Below are 21,160 nucleotides of genomic sequence, written 5' to 3'. Positions count from 1 at the left end.
AGTAAGTCACAGTTTGACAAATTATTGTTATTATTGACAAGGGCTATCCACCTGTAACTATCTGTTAATGACAAAAAACATTATTGCCGCTGTGCCTTTTTATCAAAAAATTATAGAAGATAACTTTTTAGATATAAAAAATTTTCGTAATTTGAAGCAAAGATCGTTTTTGCTTTTTTTTTCCTTTTGAATACTTAAGTATTCCAATATGCTACCAATTAAACTTGGAACAATTTCAAAATAATGCTTAATAACAAAGTTGAAATTCGATCTTCAACTGTTAATATCTTCTAGAAAAAAAAATTTTCAATATTTTCATCGTACTCCCAAGGGAGCCTCTATCACCCCTTAAAAGAAATGACGCCAATTTTGAATCACCCTGTATATTTCCTTTGTTTTGTCTGGCTGTCTTCTCTTTATATTACTTACACTTTGCCTTTGCTCTGTCCCGACCCGATTTGATGGCTTTTGACCAGGATTTTGTCCGTGGATGTGGTCAGAAGCCTTTGGCAGTTCAGCGACCAATAAGCCCCCCATTTAACGGATCGAATTTCCTGCAGCCGAGCAGTTTTACCACTCAAATTCCATTAGGGCTTAAAGGATTACCGGTTGTTTGTCAATGGCCATTTACGGAATTAGAGTGAGCGCACCCTCAACGGGAAATTTGGGTTGATGAGGGCGGCAACACCGTGCCCACTTGAGTGTTGGCGGATTGATTAAGAGCCCTTATCGGTTTGAGGGCCGCAATGTGCTTCACGTTGGCTGCAAGGCAATTGAAACTGTGAATAATGGGGCCCCTTTTTTGTCGAAGTGAACTGAATGCAATTGTAGCGGCGCGCCAAGCGAATCGTGAAAACACCTGCCGCCCTAATTAGAACAAAATGCCACCCGGCACGCGTGTCAGCCCCCTTGATTCCAGTATTGCTCACTTGACTTTGGCGGGGCTGCGCCCCCTGTGCGCCCCTGACCCACTTTGGGCGCCCAGCGGCACCTGGCCGAGTTCCAAGTGCCCAAAGGCAGCGGCGGGTTCCTCATATGGTAATAAATATGCAAATAAAAGCTTTGTTAGACCCATTAACTACCCATTAGGCTCGGGCGTTTGCTTAAGTGTAGCGGCAATTAGGTGCGGGCAGATAACGAGCGATCGCTCAGCTTGATTATGCGAAATGTAATTTTGTTTTTTCGGATTTCGATCAAACAGCCCACCACCCGGAACGGTCCGTTGCCTATCTAGAGCGTTCGGACTCTTAATTCTCGGGTGTTTTTGACGCACCCCCGTATGTCAAAGCTGGTATTCACTGCAGACCTGGAATGGTTGACAGCATATGTCAGTCATAAGTGTCGCGTTGGTTTTTAGTTTTTATGTAATTGCGGTGCTTTTTAGAGAAAATAAAGTTCTAGTATACCTACTTAGATCAAATACCTACGTGAAAATATGGACACTTGAGAGCATGTAACATGTGTTAACTCTCTGGAATAAGAAAAGTGAGGTTGTGCTTGCGCGAGATGCTTGTTTGCGGCCTCTGGATGGTGGACAATGACATTTCTGGTGTTGCCAAGATGTGGATGGTTTCTGGCAAAAAATGAAAAAGCCTCATGGTAATAAAAACTTAATTGTTTATTCTAGGATTCTATAATTTTAACATTAATATACAGTGTCATTGAGCCGAAATAAAACAACCGATTACATTCGGTCCAAGGGTACGATTGCCCTGATGTACCGCAGTGTTCACTCTGGCCAGCTAAATCTTAACTTAATTTACAAAAAAATATGTATTTATACAAGGGGGAGGAAAAACGAGAACGGCGGTCGTCCGGCAACGGCGCCCACGCCGGAAACTGTCCCGCCGGACGTCCACCAAGCACAACAAAATAAATTATAATACAAATTTATATCACAATGTCACACTGAACACTCCAAGGTCCACCCGTTGATCACGCATTACACATGGATGGTGTCCTCGTCGTCCGAGGGCGACCGTCGGCCACCTGGCGATCCTGGAGAGCCGGGATCCAAGGGGGCGTCCGGACTGGGCGACCGGGGCGACGGTCCATCGGACGTGTGGTTCGAATAGTAGCTGGACAGATTGGTCAGCGAGCTGCTGGCGGCCAGCGAACCCAAATGGGCGCTTGGTCCGGGCATGCCACCCATCCCCATAGCGGGCGGATACAAGCGGTAGGGCAGCGGCTTCTGAAGGGTGGCGGCCGCGGCCGCCGCCGCCGCCTGCCGGTAGTACAAGTCGGCAGCGGTGGGCGCCGCTTGCGGGGCGGCGTTCTGGGGCGGGTACCAGCACCCGTAGGGCGGCCCTCCGTACAGTCGCTGAAAGGCCGCATAGTTGCCTGCCTCGGCCAGCAGTTCCAAACCGACGGCCGTCTGGCGCTTCCATTTCGTTCTGGAACAAGCAGAAACAAGGATTTTTAATGCCCTGTTGCCAAGTTGTCGGGGTTTTCCCGAAAATACTAGTTGGGCTACAAAGTTGATATTCGATTTTTAACAGTTAATATCGTCCATGTTGCCAGATTGAGGAATTTTTCCTCAAAATACCCTTTTGACACATTTCGTTTCCTGCTGTTGCTCGAGAATGGTTGAATGGAAAGTATGAGTGTGCGTGGGTTGTTTGGGGGCTCCCGACTCCAATTTAATCAATTAGTGGAATGAATTGAAGCGCATCGCCACAAAACAGTTGAACAAAACCGCAAAAGTGGTTGGGACGTTTCATTAACGAGCACGCAAGTTGTGGAACACATTGCCCCAACCATATGGCCAGGAGAGGTGAACAAAAAAGCGCTTTGTTTCCCCAATCGCATCGTTATTATAAACATATTAACGGGCAACAATGGGAAATAACGTCAGTCACGTCTAAACAAGCCGACATGGGGGTGGAAGTGGTTTTTTTGTCTTTCGTGGTTGTTTTTCGGTGTTCGTTTGTTTGCCGGAAAAAACCGCCCTCTTATATCGGCAAGCCGGCCGTGACTAAATAGGCCCCCTCCTAATCGGCGCTGATGAGACGACGAGAACACAAGTAATTAAGCGGGCCGATGACGACTTTGGCCTAAATGCGAAATAATCAGGGTTTGATTGATTTTTCGAAAAATCGCCGCTTTTCATCTGTTTACGGGCCTCCGGCCGAATACTGTCGAGTCACTATTTAGACCGGGAATTATGCGAGAAAATTGATGTCGGCGTCAAAAATAAATAACGTCTGAACGCATTTCACAGTTGATGCGATCCGGTACCGTGGGGCGGGCGAATTCGTTTGGAAATTCATCCTGGGCGACAGGTACCATCAAAAAAGGGCCTTATCAACTGGCAACCTTGGATTTTCATTTCAATTCGGTTGTATTTACAATATTAAGGACTGGGAATAGAGAGTTGCGAAATTGGATTTTTCTTGATAGTTTTCTAGTCTTATTAAGGTCTGGTTTCATTGTGGGAAGTGGTGCAATTGTCTCCTAAGAGATTCCAACAATAGAGTGTGCAAATATTCATTAGCGCCATTGGGCTCGTTTTGTCTGTCTGTCGACTTTTATGGCCTATTTCTCCTTATCCAGGCCGGATATCGCGATTCCGGCATCGAAGATTGATTAATCAAGGTTGGCTTAATACTCGGTGTAAATTAGGTTTGAAGGACATTGAATAGTTATAAATTTTGGAAGTTTGAAAAGATTAGCGCAATCTGGCCTGTCTTGCACTGTCCAGCTTCTAGGCCTGATATCGGGACGCGGGCTTCAAAAATCCATAAAGCAAACTTGACTTCAGGCAGGATGTAAATTGGGCGCTTTTTCGGCAAGTGTCAAAAGTCATCAAAATTGCGCGATTTGGCTCTTGTTGCACTGTCTAATTTTATGGCCCATATCTCAGTATACAGGCCGGATATCGGGATTCGGATTTGAAAAAATGTATAAAGAAGACTAGACTTAAGATTCGATGTCCATGGGGCGGAGTTTAAATTGTTATAAATTTTTAAACTTTCATAATATTTGCGCGATTTGAACTTTTTTACACGGCACGGTGTTTGTGGGCCAATTTTATATCAGACACAGACAATCTTAGCTCTAGATAGCATACACTAATTAAATCAACTACATAAAATATAAACACCTGATACCTATATTGAAGAAATGCAGACCAAGTCCTCAATTCCTCAGACAAATTCCTCTGAATGCAAAAAAAATGCCAAATATTATAAACAGTTTTTCTATTCTTTCGCTTGATATTGGACGAAGTAAAGATTTTTCAATGGCTTGCCAAATGTGAAGGTAGAAACAACCATACAAGTAAATAAAATTTTAATATCTAAGCAATAAATTCTAATCTTTTCCCGAACATGATTGTCCTGACTCATCACCTGTAATCCCAAAAGATTCAAACGATTTTAATATACTTTTTAATATGTTTGTAATTTGTGTTTTACTATGTATATTTAACAGAGCTCTTCTTTTAAACTAATAACGACTGTGAATGTATATTTTGGACAAACTGATGATGGTGGAGAAAAACACCGAAACGTTTTTGTAACATTTTAAATGGTAAACAATAAAATTGACTGGAACCCAGGAATTTCTTTTGAATTAAGTTGAAATACAGTCAGGAAAATATACACAATTTAGGCTCGATGTTAATTGGGTACCATTCGTAGGAAAATTTGAATTGTCATCAATTTTGTAAATTTCATAAGATTTGGATTTTGCACGGTGTTACTTTGCGGCTTATTGCTCAACATCCAGGCCAGACATCCGGATGCCGTTTTCAACCTGTAAGTAAAGCTCCACTGAAGCTTGCTGCGAATTTTCTCCTAAATTCGTGGATCTGGCGTTTTTCAATAAAAATCTGAAAACTCCACCAAACGTTGATCAGCTAGTTCGATTGCTTTTGCAACTCATAAAAGATGGGGGAAATAAATCGTGAAACCGGACAAAATGTGAATTTATTGATAGGATCGAATAGCAATAATATGGAAAAAGCAGAATCGGAAAAAGTGCTCATTTGTTACGCGGACAGCACGGTCCAATTGAGTAATTTCGAATAAATTGTCGCGGGAATATGGACGCGCTTAATTTCCATTATTATGATTATTATTAATAATATTGTTTATTAATTTAATTTTATTCGGTCCGATTTGGGCGTGTCGTTGCCAGGGCGTGGCCCATCGCCACCAACAATCCCCCCCACCCTTGCAATAAATCTCACAGTCTTATACAGCTAATCCACTAAACAAGGAAAACCAATTTAGCAACATCTTGTCCATGTCGTGCAGTCGGCAGATGAATCGGTTTGGGGACCCCCCCTTAAAGGCCGATTCACAAGGGGTTGCGCGACAATCATTAAGCACACTCGAATGGTTCTTCTATTAGGCCAATGCGCCTAATAGTTATTTGTCAACCGGGCCCGGAGATTTATGATGGGAATGCGGTCGAAAGGTAGCACGCATTCCGGCCACTTGAACTAATTTTACTGTCATTTAAATGGCAACTACCTAACCAGAAGTTTAATATGGCCTGGTTTGTCATCATCGGCAAATGTGACAGCTGGCAGGGCTTTAATTAATTGCTAAGGGCTGGTTCAGACGTTGACATTTAATGCTGTGGCAGCATTCGACATTCGATGTCATGGTCTAAATTAAAAATGTTTAAAAGAGCCTCTTCTGTTTGGTCCCATTTTTGTTTGTATTTTGACTGCTAACATTTACACCTCAAAGCCGTCAAACTGACATGAACGTCACAACCGTATGACATTGAGGCATTCAACAGTTTAGACAATGACACTCTTGCGGAATTCACGTCATTAATGTGACAGGGCGACCATGGCGCCCTCTATCCAGCCTGGCAAGTGGTCAGTGCCATTAATTGAAATGGGCAGGCAAAGTGGTCGGTCGGTTGCGCTTTTCGAGGCAATTTTTATGAATGAAGAAACGCTTCGTGTGCATTCGAGCGCATAACGACAGACCGAGAGGGCCGTTGACATAAAGACGGTAATTTCGTCCCGATTAACCGCTCGTTATTTTGTCATAGTCAGTGTCATTTTCGGAAAGTGCAACGGTTCCTTGCAATGGTCGACGTGGTTCGAGCCATGGGAGCGACGAGTTTCACTTTTAAAAACTGGTGCTGGCTAAAAGTGGATTGCATGCGGTGCGGCAGTCCAATCCGCAACAATTGAAAGAGCCGTCGGAAGCATTTAAGAGCGCGCTGGCCTTATCTGGGCTTAATAATGTATGTTAAACTACCCTTAAGTGCCTGGCAAATTGCTGTTGGAATATTGCGAGCGTTTTTCCCCCGACACCACGCCATCTGCATGCACGCGGCCGCCAAAGAAATGGATATCCTCTCCTTGTTGCTGCCCTATCAGCTACAAGGATCGCTTTCCATGCTTCATGTAATGGAGGCAGTGTTGCCAGCACTATTATCTTCCTACCAGATTTATTAGTATTAAAGACGATTATTTATCTTAACTATCGAAGTTACCCTTGGATTTAATTGTTTTATCAGAAAGCAGGAAAACTAGAAAGTTGATTTTCTATTCTTTAGTAGCGCAAATTCCGTTCTATAAGTCAGAAACTTTTCGAATTTGAGTCATCAGGGAATTTTTAAGAAATTTCCAGTCGCGACTCGTTTTTGTACGGGTTTTCCTCACGCTGAAGTTTAGAATTTATTTAAGCCGAACCTAAAAAAGTGAAAAAGTCAGTTTTAGATGTTTTTCGACTACCTACGTCTCTTCAATATGTGGAGAAAGTTTCGATCGTCAGTCATCTTCAAGCTATTTTTGACAATTTGTGTCTGTTTTATCGGGTTGGTTATGCAGGCAGGCGTTTGGCATTTACTTGTTCAGAAACAAAACAACGTTGATACTTTTATATTCATTTTGCGATTTTCAGTCATTATCAGAGAATATTCAAAAATTTTTGAAATTTACATGTGATTTTCGCGGATGTTTCAGCAGGTCGTTGTTTCACATTTATTTGTTAAGCAGCTTGCAAAGTTAAAGAGTCAGGTTTAGATGGAATTTGTAGGGCAAAATCTGTTCTATAAGAAGAAAAGGTTTAGATTTTTCAGTCATGATCAAGCAATTGTCAGACATTTTTTTAAATTGCAATTTTTGCATGCCGGAGTTTAACATTTACATCCTCTGTCACTTGCAAAGTAACTAAATTTTCCAAGCATTTAGAATTTATTTTGAAAAAAAAATAGGGTCTGACTTACGAGATTGTCTTGCAGACCGGAATTTGCCATTTATTTAGTCAGAAACTAACAAACTCCCAGAGTTACTTCTATATGTATTTTGTAGGGCAAAGCATTTTCTGCAACTACCAACAGTTTCGATTTTCTGCCATCATCAGACAATTGTAAGAATTTTTCAAATTTGCAAACAGGTCGAAGTTTACCTATTTATTTTTTCGTAACATTTATTTTCTCTGCAACTTGCGAAGTGAGAAAGTTAATTTTGAAGGCATTTTGTAGGGCAAAGTTCCTTCTATAAGCGAAGAAAGTTTCGACTTTCAGTCATCATCAGGCAATTTTCAAGATTTCTCCAAATTTGCGTGTGGTTTTTGTGGTTATTTCACCCATGCAGGTTGGAGTTTCAAAGTTATTTCGTCAAAAACTAGTCAAGTTAGGGATTGACTTTTGTGTGAATTTCGTAGGGCGGAGTCCGTTTTATTAACGACAAAAATTTAGATGTTCAGTCATCATCAAGCTATTTGTAAGATTTTCTGAAAACTGTCAGCGAATTTTGTGGTTGTTAATGCAATCTTAAGTTTGGCATTAATTTGCTAAAAAACTACTGAAGTTAGAAATTGATTTTTGTTCCTTATTGTCTGTTCTATGTAGGTACGAGAGGCGTTTCGATTTTCCATCATCATCAGGCAATTTTCTTCTTTCCTTTTTATGGTGACGGTGACGTAACATTTCAGTTGCGCCATTGCCAGATTGTGGAAAAATGTTCGTGATACATTTCCCCTGTTGAAAAAGTCTTCTTTGATTAATCTGTTGGGTCCTTTGGGTACCGTTTAGGATGACGGGGACATTCTCTCAGATTTGTCACGGTGCATTCGGCCATAAAACGCCTGACCAGCTTTTATTGCCTTGTGGCTTTTTCCACTCCGCTGCTGCTTTAGGCACGCTGCACGCTCGATCTAAGCTGTTTACTTAGGAGAAACGTTTTGTGTGTTTTAACACTTAAGGATTTAAATTGCTTCTGCAGCCCCAAGTTCCATCACGCTGAAGCCCGTACAGTGTTGCATGAGGGAAAACTTCCGTTTTTGCCCCAACTTTGACTGCTCTTCTTTCTGCTCAGTCACAGTCGTTTGTTTAATTAGCGCCTTCTGCGCTCACCTCGACTGCACAAAGGGCCGCGCCACAACCAATTAGTCGTCTAATTGTCTTCTTCGGCTGATTCTTCTTCCGCCGCTCGTCGCTTGATCGGGTCCGGGCTATTTGTTGAAATCATTTAGTCACCTAATAATTACGCCCGGTTATACGGGAGGACGCAAAAGTGCTGACCCATTGCGGAGGCGCCTCCAAACGACCAAAGCGGTCACTTAGAGTATCCGCCCCTGTCTGGGGGGTTGCAAAATGTCCATTGTCGATGATGCTTTTGACGCCGATCTGTGACTTTAAACGTTTGCCCAAGAGGGCTATTTGGATGAGTCTTGGTGCAGTTATCCTCTATTAGATGATGTAAAGGTAAATCTTGACGTCATTTTCAAAAACTCGCTAAAAATTGCTTAAAAGAACCAGTCGGATGAAACTTGCGGCCGTTGGTAAGCACGGTTTTCTTTATAAAACGCGGCAAGACATTCATATAATTTTCTTGGCTTTCCTGTCGGTTGAGTAATTTGTAGTTTTGCATCGCGTTGCATCGCGACTCATCTTCAAAAAATCGTAAAAACTCGCGCAAAACAGCCAGCAGCATGAAACTTTTTGCAGTGACTAAATGTCGTTTTCTCTACTGAGTGGTGCAAAAATGACATTCTTAACTTCAAGATCTGTTGCGCAATTAGCCGTTTTCCAACGACCCGAGTCGACTACTAAGTCATTTTGACGTTGTTGAGACAGTGTTGCCACACAAGACGTTTTTCCCCAGCCATTGCAGCCATGATGGGGCGGGGGCCTCGACCAATTGCGGTAATCTGAATATTGCGTGATCCGTGACCGGTATAAATCAGTCAGAGCCATTTTGCCAATTAAGGCCGATTTCCCCGATCGGTACCGTACTCGTCGAATCCCAGCCAATTGAGGCTGATTATCTGCTTCATGTCCGGAAAACACGCAAAGATCGGCGAAATTGCCCCGCATTCCCCCGAAACTGCACCAGCACCACTCAAAATGCAAAAACAACCGAATGGAAAGGTGTTGAATGCGGCAAATTTGCCCCCCAAAAAGATGCAAATTTTGGGGGCGATTTCTCGCCCTTGTCTCTCGCCGACTGTCTGCGCCGATTACATCTAAGTAATCGCTGCTGGCGAATAGTGATTTGTGGAAAAATGCGCGCCGCGTCGAATTTTTAAATTGATTTTTTGCCCGCATCAGCGTACAAAATCAAAAATCATTTAAACAAACTGCCCTAATATCCGTAAAGTGATTCTATTTACACGCCGTTTTTGCTCCAACGAGGAGCGCATCTCGACCGAATTTGACTTGTCATTTTGTTTAAATAACTTTGATAGTTTAGGTAAATAGGATTTTCGATGCTACGGCCCGGTGCCCATCACTCCTAATCGGCACTTTTTTGAATCTACTCTTAGTAGAAAAGCCTGTGATAGATCCAGAAACGTCTCGTCACACTGCCGAGGCAGCCTTGATTCATGTAGTTTTTCAGAGGCGAGGCGCTTTAGTTGCTTAATTAATTAGGATTTAAGGCAATTAATTAAGTAGCTACACTCTTAAATTACGTCATAGTTTATTTACCGTATTGCTCTTGTGCTCTCTTAATCTCGTTAACTCAAATGCCACCTGTCTAGTGTCTAGTGGGACGGTTGACAGATTGGATTTAAGACGAGTTGAGTTGGTGAAAAAAAGCCAGTAGTTTGGCGGCCGTAGTTCTTCCTGACTCATCAATTCGTCCAACAAAGAACAGTCTTCTCATGGCTGCTTAGAAGCCATTGGGCCTATTATACACGGTGTTTTTATGGCGAGTAAATAATATGGCGATGGAGAAGGCTTAAAATTATAATTATATTTCGTGAATAAACTATTATTCTGGGTGACTTTTTGTTGGAAGGAACCCGGGTTCTCAGATCGGGCCACTTCTAACATGTAAACGCAGATTTAATTGGATTTGCTTGCGGTGCCGCTGTCGCCGCCTCAATTTTTCGTTCCAACTAATTTGGTTGGGCTGGTGGAGGCCTCCGAACTAGCAAGACTTGTGACTTTTTACCATTTTTCACTGATGAATTTAAAATTCCCGCTTTTAACCAGCCGGTAATATAGAGAGCGGTAGCATGTCAATTGTGATGTGGCCCATCAAATTTTTCTGTAAATGTCAGTTGTGACGTCTAGTCCACAATCTGTCAGTGTCATGGTCGGTTAGCGGGCAAAAAAAGCGCAGACTGATCGACGACCGTTTTAAATGCACCGTTATCGGCTAAATGCCCGTTCAGACAAATTAAACGGCCTGCAACTAATTAGAATGTCGTATCGCGCGATTAATTAGCGAATCATTTAGTTAAGTCGCCATTAATTAGGCCGTGATTTCGAATGGTGAACTCACCGTCGGTTCTGGTACCACGTCTTGACTTGCGTGTCGGTCAGACTGAGCTTGGCGGCCAATTCCATCCGGTCCTGGACGCTCAGGTACTTTTGTCGTTCGAAGCTCTTCTCCAGCGTCTGGAGCTGCAGGTCAGTGAAGGCGGTGCGAGCTTTCCGCTGCTTTTTACTGATGCCGCCACTGGACCCCTTGGACGAGTTGATCGAGTCGTCGCCGTTTTGGCCTGGAACAACAAAACAGTTGATGAGCAAAACTTCCATTTTATCGCGCGCTGCGGCTCTGATTGGGCGCCGTTTCCGGTCGTGGATTGTCCCCAACGCCGCCGCCACCGCCCGCCAAACAACCGGGGAGTGTCATTGCCATAAAACGGCCGCGATGGAACTTTGCCCCTTTTTCTAGGGGGAAATGGAGCAAGATTTTGGCCAGCCGTGTTCCAGATTTGCTGTCTTGCAAGAGGTGGACCGCGAAGGTTTATTGAGTAGTGATGAGCAAAGCAAGACCACGACCAAGACGTGCGTGGTCACTTCTGTATGATTTTCTTATTAATGGTAAAATCCGAAGGTTCATCAATTAAAGGCTGTGACTTTTGAGGGCCGATTTAATGTGGTTCAATTTTGCAAGAGTTTTGCAAGGAGCTCACTCAGCTCTGTGCGTTCTAGAGTGTTTTTTTACGCGCAATTAAAAGGCGATTTATCAACAACATTTTCGTGCAGCACGTTCATGCAGCTGCGTTCTAGAATGGCTAGTGGCGCAATGCCAATGTAATTTTGGGATTTTTCTCTTTAAATTTCCCAGAGCTGCGTTCTTGAAAGTTTATCAGGCGCAGTGGGAGGAAGAAGTGAGGGGCGATTTTTGGGAATTTCCGCAACACTTCCCCAAAGCTGTGTTCTATAATGTTCGCTTTCCCAAGTTTTGATAGTATGAAAGTGAAGTTTTGCTTCCATTTAGCGGCCGTTTGGATGTGGAACGGCTGCCAAGTGCGGTACTGAGTAGGCCTGGGTAACCCTGTGTTGAGCTGCGCTTTTGAGTTGTTGCCGCTCTCTGAGTTATTGAGGTATAATTCAGTGGTTAATGAGTTAGCACAACATAACTTAAGTCAGTATTTTTAAGTGAATCTTTAGAAAATTGAGCATTTGGAAAAAAGAGTCACTTTGCTAAAACTGTAAAAGTCTAAAATTTTGAAGAAATGTGAAAAATGTTACTGATAAATGGTACCTAAAATAAATCTAAAAACAAGTAAAAAAAGTAATCACGATATTCCCAGCAACGGAACTGAGTCACTGCGCCGGTGCGTTGGGTTGGTGCACCAAGAAATTTGGGTAACACTGCGCCAACTCCTAAAAATGCATTGAGTTACCCAGGCCTAGTACTGAGTGGACTTTTTGGCGATTTTTACCATTGTTCTCCTAAATTTGACAAAGCTGTGTTCTTGACTGTCGTTTCATGTTAGGGAGCGATTTATGCGAGTCTACACCACTTTTGCGAGTTACAACTATAACACAAAATACATTATTTGCCACTGTTTTCCTGATATTTCAAATTGTTAACGTGCGCGCAAATATCCACAGACTGGGAACCATCACGCCTTCCAGAGTCGAAAGCGGTAGAGTTGTAGCGATCCATTAGCGCCGTGGCCTGATTCGTTGGCATTTTCGATCATAATTTACGGGCAAGCGAACAGGCTCTCACACAGTCTGACCGCGCCCGTTAACGATCGCCCTTATCTCGGACCCTTCAAAACGAAGATAATGCCGGACAAGATTTCTAATTCGGGTTATCGCTGTTTGCGGGCCGGACCGTCGCATCGCATCTCCCCGCTGCCCACGTGGGCCGTTTATCTAAACACGGGCCCGTGTCTTCTCCTCTTCTCACTCAAATCGATTTAAAATTAAACCCGTGTCAGCGATAATAACGGAACACAATCGTGTTCAATTCCCCCGTATCTTAATGTTCCCTTATCGGAAATGTTTATTTCAATTAAGTATTTTGCGATGTACCTCCGCCCACCGCCCATCACGGGAAATTAATGTTATGGGCGCGATGCGATAGTGAGTCGGATGCGGTCCTGTCCGGTGCGGCGCACCTGATACTCGTCTGACGTGGCGATTTAGTGGGCCGAGTTGGCCCGAACACGCTGGAACGGCGTTCGGGCCGGCTACGAGCGCGGCCAGCACAGGCCCGGCCTTAGAGCGGTTTGGAGGGCAGTTTGCGTGCCAGATTCCCCAACCACATAACTAATAGGGGTAGATTAGCAATTCGAGAGCGGCAATAAACCTGCAAGTACGTTCTGGAGCCCCCCATTGCCATTAATGGGGGGCAATTACGTTATGGGCATTTCGCGTGCGGCTAAGTGTCGGTGTTTGCTATCATTTCGTAGCTTTTTACAATTTTCCACTTTATCAGATTTGGTGTCGCCCACCACGTTCGTCTATTGTGTGTGTTTGTGTGAAATCGAAGTTTTTCGCATTCAAACAAAGCGCGCCACTGTAAGACGCGCTTTAATTGCATCCTGCAAACTGCTGCCGTTCGTTAATTGGTTTTCCTTATTTAAATAAACCGGCGATATTAATCAAAACTAATTTATCTGGTCGTGAATAAAACATCGAGCGCTAAGTTCTTGTCAGTTTTGCGCTAATAAAAGTTACAGTTATTAATATGGAATATGATTCGGTTTACATAACGCGGTAATTGCCCGATCGGCGGCCAATTACGCGGCTTAACAACTCCGGCCAGCGATCGGTAGCTGAATAATGAATCAAGCGATTTTACTCCATTACAACATAAACAACTAACAAACAACAGCAAGAGCAGCGAAGGCCCGGAAATGTACTCGGTCTAAAAAGGGGGGCCCTTTATGCGAATCTGATTCGATTAGGAGGCGGCATTGTGTGTGCGCGCCCCCATCAATCCACTTGGCTTTCTGCCCCCGAACAATGCCGGTCGCCGCCCCCGATTTTACCCGCATTATCATATGCCAAACATACACACATTGCCCGGTTTCAATCAATCGACCATCGAATCCTCGTGATTGATCACTTTTCATTTATCGGGAAATCGGCTATTTTTGTTTTTCATGCTCTACAACGATTTTTCTGGTGCGGGGACATTAAATCTATATGTGTCTTCATGCAAGACATTTTGGATAGTATGGCACCGCCGCGTTTCTTCTCAATAGATAATCAAGTGTCATTTTCTCTATTTTACGCCTGGGTAACTCAATTAATTTTTGAATTTTTTTAATGAAAACTGTAGTTTGTTAAAAAAAATTGGTTGTTTAGTTTTGACTGATTTTTTTTGCTTTGCTTTCTATTCAAAAACGCTCTATTTTGTAGAGTTTCACTTAAAAATACTGACGACCTGGAGGTTCTTACCCGAAAAATTACAAGATATATTTATAGCTTTGTAGGAATTTTACAAAAAAAATTTCGGAATCGAATTCGGGACAAAAACGAAAATAAATTTATTCCGTTTCTTCCCAAGACACATTAAGATTTTCTCATAAACCGATCAGAAAACCAAACGTTTTTAATCAAAAACGCACAATAACATTATTTTCTGATGATTTTCCATTTTCTGACAATAATTGGGTCTTTTCAGCCAAAAATGACAAAATTAATTTTGCTAGAAAATTCGCCTCGTTTATCGGTTTGCAGGGAACTTTAGAAAACCCTTTTCAGCTTCGAATTTGACCCGAAAAGCAAATCATTTTATTCAGTTTTTTACCGAAAGTATAATTAAGATTATCTTGAAAAAACGGCCAGAGAGCAATAATTTCCAAAAGAATTATTTGGAAAATTCGCCGCCCTTCGCTCATCACTCTGAAGATTTTTCAAGTTTCTTTAAAATTTCAAGTCATTCCAGTTTTCGCAAAGTTTCTATTAAGCTTTTTTACTTTAAATACTGACAATCTTCAGGTAGCTTCTGTCAAAATTATAAAACAAATTTAATTGGAACACTCGGCTCTTGACCAGCATTATAAATTTTTTTCTAGAACCTTTGGAGCTTCGAATTTTGTACAAAACCCTAATAATTTTTCCTGGATTTTTTCCCAAAAATATTTCCCCGAACAGAACAAGTGAAAGTTTATAATCAATTATTCGGAAAACGAATCAGTTTTGTCGCTGTGAATGCATCCAAAACAAAGTACTTATAACAAGCAAGATGCAATAAGTATCGTTATTTTTCTATTTCTTGTCCAACGAGCGGGAAGGAAATTGTTCAATTCGCTGAAGTTTTCGAAGAATATTAAACATTAATTTATTTGGTTTTAGAGTGTTGGCAGTTTCAGTAAATTTTTCTCTTCAATTTTCCGAGACATTTTCTATCTGTGTGTGTGTGTGTAATTGTCGGTTACCGAAAGTGCCTTAGCAAAACTGTGAGGGCCAAGGGTTTATTTTCCTCACATTTTCACCATCATTGCTTTCATCTTGTATGAGTATTTTATTCGTTTGTCTATTTTCTTCATGGTTTCACAGAAAGAAAATATTTTGAAACAATCTCGGATATAAGTAAAATAACCGTCGTTTTGAAAGGCATCGTTCAGTGGCGTTATCAAAAAATGCCTCTTTATCATATGGCATATTAAAAATACCCGTTTTGAATTTGGGACAAAATCGAAACAAAGTTGTCTTGTTTTTTTCAACAAAATTTAGGAGTCCTCAAAAAACGACCAGACAAATCAAAATCATATAATCAATACTTGGAAAAGTCGTCACCCTTATCGCTCTGAAATGTTTTTAAGTTTCTTCAAAATCTGCGAATTTTCCCGTTTTGGACCAAGTTTTAAGCAATCGTATGCGTAAAAGCAATATGTTGATGGCTTTTTCTGATTAACCAATGAGTTAAAACTCATTAACTCAGAGCGAGAGAGAGAGCAGCGACAACTCAAAAGCGCAAGTCAACACAGTGCTACCCAAGCCTACTCTATTCATCCAAAACAAAGTACTTATAACAAACAAGATGCAATAAGTATCGTTGTTTTTCTATTTCTTGTCCAACGATCGAGAAGGAAATTGTTCAATTCGCTGAAGTTTTGGAAGAATATTAAACATTAATTTGGTTTGAGAGTCTTTGGCAGTTTCAGTAAATTTTTCAAGTTTTCTTGTCAATTTTCCGAGACATTTTCTATCTGTGTGTGTTTGTGTAATTGTCGGTTACCGAAAGTGCCTTAGCAAAACGGTGAGGGCCAAGGGTTTATTTTCCTCACATTTTCACCATCATTGCTTTCATCTTGTATGAGTTTTTCATTCGTTTGTCTGATTTCTTCATGGTTTCACAGAAAGAAAATATTTCGAAACAATCTCGGATATGAGTAAAATAACTGTCGTTTTGAAAGGGATCGTTCAGTGGCGTTATCAAAAAATGCCTCTTGAGAGCGGTAGGAACCCAAACTAACCCAAACTAAACGCGTTGGTGTCAGTTTAATACCAGTTTTATCCCCATTTTCAATTTAATTGTACATTTGGCGGCGATGTACACATCCAGTTTCCTGGCACTAAGTGACGTCTCCTGGTGCCCAACTAAACCCAACGTTGCCAGTTTATGCGTTTTGGGGCGGATTTTCAATCGCTAATTGAACGCGGATTAATGCGTGCAAATGATGCGGGCTTTCGATTTCGTTCAGCTTACATAAACGGATTGCGGTTGAAATGCGCTCTCTTCCTTCACTTTGATGTAATGCGAGTTGCGTGATGTGCGAGGAACAATGCAAAGGAAGTGCAGATACGATGCCGTTTAACATGTAAATTGAAATAAATATTTCATGGTTGGCGTGGTTGGGAAATGTAATTGTCGAGCGGCGTTTCGACGGTTGGGACGTGCGATCATCAGACGCGATGATGGATCCACAATGGCCGTTGTAGATTATGGATTTTCTATTAGGCGCGAATTAGCATTGTTCGGACATGAAACCGGCCGCGGCTCGCTTGATAAACATCTTAATTCGAGCGCGGGGTTGTAGTATTAAATGCGGAACTTTGGCCAAAGAGCGCGATCTTTTTCATGCCAACAAAACGGCATTTGTTTGATTTCGGGCGGCCCCCTCGATATGGAAATCAGCTCGGTGCCAAGCACGCAATTGCCCTGTTAACCACTCCAATCACAACAGTTTCTTCACTTGTTCGCTTCAAGCACAAACCATCTTCATCTACGATAGTTGGTGCAGTGTTGCCAGCTAGGCGGGCCGCGTGAGTAACGACCCAGGAATGTTGGCGGCCCAATTAAAAAGCCATAAAATCACCACACGAAATTACACGGTTTCTATATGTATGAACCACTTGGGAAACGTGGCCTGCCCTGTAATCGACCTCAATTTATGCAGCTATTCAAATCGACGGCAATTTGCCCATTTGCCTGAATACCAGTCCATCCGTGCTTGCAGTCCCAACCCGAAGGGTGGCGATTTCTGGAAGCACTCAAACTGTGACTTCTTCCGCTACGCTGCCTCGATTTAATTGCCTTATTAACCGAGTGGCCGCTATTGTTTGCCTTCCTCTTCTTGCTTCATTATTATTAATATTATTATTAAAACAAACACCTCTTACCGAATAAATACGGGAAAACGAGTCCACTTTGTTTTTAATTAATACGAAGTGTGAATTCACATCATCATCACCAGCATGATGATGATCGCAGTTGGTTACTGTTCCGCTTTTCCATTGTTCGTTAATCCAGGCAGGTGTTTTGTTGCAGTTGTTTTAGCGTTAATTAAACAAATTGGCGACTCAACAACGCACCGAAAGGGCGCGCTTTCGCTCCCGCTAATTAATAAACCTTATTAAAATTGAAATGATGACGCGCTTTGATTGCCGCCAAATGCCATTCGCGGTCTTAACAAGAAGTGTTAAATGGACGCATTAAAGCGCTCCTGCCTACTTAATATCCATCAGATGTGGAGTATTTTAATTGGGGCCCTCTTTTGCATAATATACATACACACATGATATGCGGCATCGAACCGGTATATTTACCTGGGCCAGGGACGGACTGGCATGCGGCAAACAGTCTATGGGACTTTTTCCCGATTATTGGCCAACAAATTGGGGCAATTATTAAGGGTCTTTAGATATAAAGTAGTAAAGCCTGAAATCGGGCTGTGCGATAAACGTTGGAAATAGGGGATTGTAAAAATTTTTCTGGGGATTTTTAATGTTGGCAACTGTGCAAGTCGATGACGGCAAAAAAACTGACCTTCAATTTATTGCAGTTCAAAAGTGCGTAGTGTAAAACCGACATTAGGGAGTTGTTATGGTAACAGTATTATTGGGCCCGGGCAAGCTGCACCATTGGAGTCGGATGGGGAAGATGGTCGCAGCTAAATCCGTGTGAGACGTGAAAAGTGACTTTAAAAGTCACCAAATCTGTTAAGCAGATTAAAAACCACTTTCCGGATGAACGGGGCCCGCTCACTTTAATCCCATCAGATGAGAATGAAAATCTGACGTCTAAATGTGTAGCACCCCTTAAGCATTCTTCAGGGGTCCCCGCTCTCGACTACCGGTTATGCGAAGAGTGAATTTCTCACTTATTGTGGGCCCTTTGTCACGCCATTTGACACCTTAATGCGGATAATCTCGGCTCGTTGACGGTTTCTGAGTTGGAAGTTTCGTGTCGATAATGACAGGTAAATATTGACCGGAAATGCGGTGCAAGCGCTCTCCCCCCGCCTCCGCAAATATGTGCCTATTTCGATGATCGAAACCACAAAATAGACCGCAAATCAAAAGGGCCTGCCTGCTCCGCCCTGGCAAACAACAGCAATCATTTATTCATCGATTCGATTAAGGCTGATTCAGTCAGATCAACGTATCGAGCAAAAGACTACGATTAGAACGGTAAATATTTGATTGGGCCTTATAATGGAATGTCATATCACGCGATTGGTTAACCTTAAACGCGAGCGACGTTGATTTTTCCGGGAATAGTGCGCGACGCCCTCTAAAAATCGCTTTTTTACGGGAAGGTTCAAGGGAAATTTGCGGAAATTGCAACAATGCAGTTGTTTTTTAAGCGGTTGTCACGGCGACGACTTTGGGATCAGACTGTCTGCACTATGCGGGATTGATTAAACAATCAATAGCAGTCGGTGCAAATTGGAGTCTTGGAGAAATATTTTATGGGCAAATGTTCATCCAGTGTTGTACCCAGAGGGCTCGACACAACAAACGCACTGGAGACAGTTTGATATAGAAGTTGTGCAGAGCCGTTCGGGCACGACAGAATTTCAATGTTATAAAGAACAAATTGCGTCTAAAACAGAGTCTTTTGCCCTTAATCCAGTGTCGTGCCCAAAAAGCTTGTGACAACAAACGCATTGGAAGCTGTCTGATGTAGAAGTTGTGTCGAACCTTTCGGTGCACGACACAGTTTCAAAACAACATAGATAACACGAATTCGGTCAAAAACGGAGTTTTTGCGTTTAATTCAGTGCCGTATCCGAAGGGCTCGGCATAACAAACGTATTAGAGTCAGTTTGATGTCGAGGATGTGCCCTTCGGGTGTGGCACAGTGTGAAGACAGAACACAATAAAACGCAAAATGCGTCCAAAATCATTTTTTGCGCTTGATACACCACCCCCATTGTAGACCGGTTGATTGAGAAGTTGTGCCGAACCTTTTGGGTAGTTTGACCGCAAAAAATGACAAATTAAATTGAAAATAGTATTTTCATGCACTTAACCCAGTGTCCGAAGTCCGTCTCCGAAGGGCTCGGCACAACAAGCGCATTGGAGTCAGTGTGACGCAGAGAAGTTTGAAGTTTGTAGGCAATAAAACACAAATTTGGTCTAAAACTGAATTTTTGGCGTTTAATTCAGTGTTGTGCACGAAGGGCTCGGCACAACAAACGCATGGGAGACAGTTTGATTGTGAAGTTGTGCCGAACCCTTCGGGCACGGTACAGATTCAGCGCAAAAAATTATAAATTAGACAGAAAACAATGTTTTTTGCGCTTGATCCAGGGTGGCGCCTAAAGGTCCGAGCACAACAAATGCATGATGCAAAAGTTGTGCTGTAGGTACTCAACCTTAAGCGCAATAAGCGCGAAATTGATATGCAAAACCCGTCGGAGAATCCTAAAGAAAATTCGTGCTTCACTCAACAATTGCGATCCGTCGGCTCAGTAACAAGTGGTGCAATCAGTGTGTCCCGAATGCACGGTTTGGTTCGCACCAATAGCAGGGCGCAAATCGGCCCGTGTCCATGGAAACGGTCGTCGGGGGTGCCCAAAGTGCACAATCCAGTGGGGAAAGTTATTGAAAAATTACTACTTACTGGAACTGGTGTGTGTGCACACTGGGTGTAATGAGCTCGCAAATCGTGCATTCAAGTGTGTTTATTACATACTTCAAAAAATGTTTGGCAAATTTAAATCTGGAGCTCACCGTTTGAACAGATGCTGGAATTGTCCGGTTGGCCGGAACTGTCGGTGTCGCTGTCGTGATGGGGATTCGAGAGGGAGAGATCGCGTGGTCCAGGACTGGGTGACCGGCCGCCCTTTAGGACGGCGGTGGCCGCCGCCTCGGCAGGCCGATTCAGAATGTCCGTGATCATAAATCGGGACCGAGTGGCGGCAGTTTGCGGCATGGCCCTCGTCGTTTTGTCTTGCACGGTCATGCCAGACTCCGTACCCGACAAATTACCGCCCACACCCAACACTTTGGACGTTCAGCCGAACACTCACGCCAAAAGTGCACCAATCCCAAACCGAGTTCAAACACCTCGAAATCGGTTCGTATCAACTACTGACTGACTGGCGCTTGAACTTGCTGATCACTCGAAGCGGCTTTGCGGAACTGAACTCGATCCGGAGCCGGAGTGGGCATCTAGGCAGTAAATCAGCCATGTTGCCGTCCCCACCGCTGGGCCGGTAGCCGCTGCCGGCCAATGAGACGGCGGCAGCGGCAGCGCCACGGCCAATCGGTGCGCTCGCCCCGCCCTATTTCACTTTCTTGTGCCGCTTTCAGGGGGCGGCCCACCGACGCGATTTTATTAGATTGAGTATTTAGGCGAACGGTTTTATGCTCTAAAGTACTTCTATTGGTTATGTAATAAAGCCGGGCGAACTAAGCTGCGATATTAGTTCTGTTCTATTAGTTCGGCATTGTGTTCGCGATAATGCCCCCTTTGTTCGACGCCGAATACGGAATCGTGTCGCTTTTTATCCCCCTTTTCGGTCCCGATTATATTGTTGTTTGATGAAGGCGCGCACACTATCTCGCCCGAATTTTCCACACGAGACACGCCACACACTTTTTTGGCGTGGTCATTTCATTCAGGAAATCGACCAAAATCCATATTCGCCCACACCTGATCCAGGTCGGGGTTGCCGCTCCGTCTGCCACTTGTCACCTGTCACCTTAACCGTAACTGCAACCGCTAGGAGTTTAGTCAATTTTCACGCCACTGTGGGCGCACGTTAGGTTTATCGCGCCCGATCTAAGCAGGATATCCTAAATGGGC

At 43.1% G+C, this 21,160-nt stretch overlaps 1 protein-coding gene and 1 long non-coding RNA gene across 2 annotated transcripts in view; one reads left to right on the top strand and one right to left on the bottom strand.

Moving 5' to 3' along the window:
- The window catches only part of LOC125502483, a 61,785-nt gene that overhangs the window by 30,639 nt on the left and 9,986 nt on the right, over positions 1-21,160 (top strand). The window lies entirely within an intron of this gene.
- Positions 1,601-20,518, bottom strand: LOC109541369 (homeobox protein B-H1). Its single transcript, XM_048660659.1, has 3 exons — positions 20,083-20,518; positions 10,706-10,925; positions 1,601-2,393 (listed from the first exon to the last, which is right to left on the bottom strand). The coding sequence occupies exons 1-3, from the start codon at positions 20,312-20,314 to the stop codon at positions 1,943-1,945; spliced, it is 903 nt and encodes a 300-aa protein (XP_048516616.1). The 5' UTR covers positions 20,315-20,518; the 3' UTR covers positions 1,601-1,942.

This window comes from Dendroctonus ponderosae, unplaced genomic scaffold (assembly GCF_020466585.1).
Source record: "Dendroctonus ponderosae isolate FM_Combo_2020 unplaced genomic scaffold, Dpon_F_20191213v2 Dpon_F_20191213_1, whole genome shotgun sequence".
Lineage (NCBI taxonomy): Eukaryota > Metazoa > Arthropoda > Insecta > Coleoptera > Curculionidae > Dendroctonus > Dendroctonus ponderosae.
The sequence above is the reverse complement of the archived record's forward strand: the minus strand, read 5'-3'. Positions and strand labels throughout refer to the sequence as shown.

Excerpts from the sequence above, each read along its gene's own strand:
- LOC109541369 (XM_048660659.1), bottom strand. The coding sequence starts at position 20,314 with ATGACCGTGCAAGACAAAACGACGAGGGCCATGCCGCAAACTGCCGCC. Across the intron at positions 10,926-20,082 it reads TTCCAGCATCTGTTCAAACG|GCCAAAACGGCGACGACTCG; the intron begins GTGAGCTCCAGA and ends TTGTTGTTCCAG. Across the intron at positions 2,394-10,705 it reads ACGTGGTACCAGAACCGACG|AACGAAATGGAAGCGCCAGA; the intron begins GTGAGTTCACCA and ends TGCTTGTTCCAG.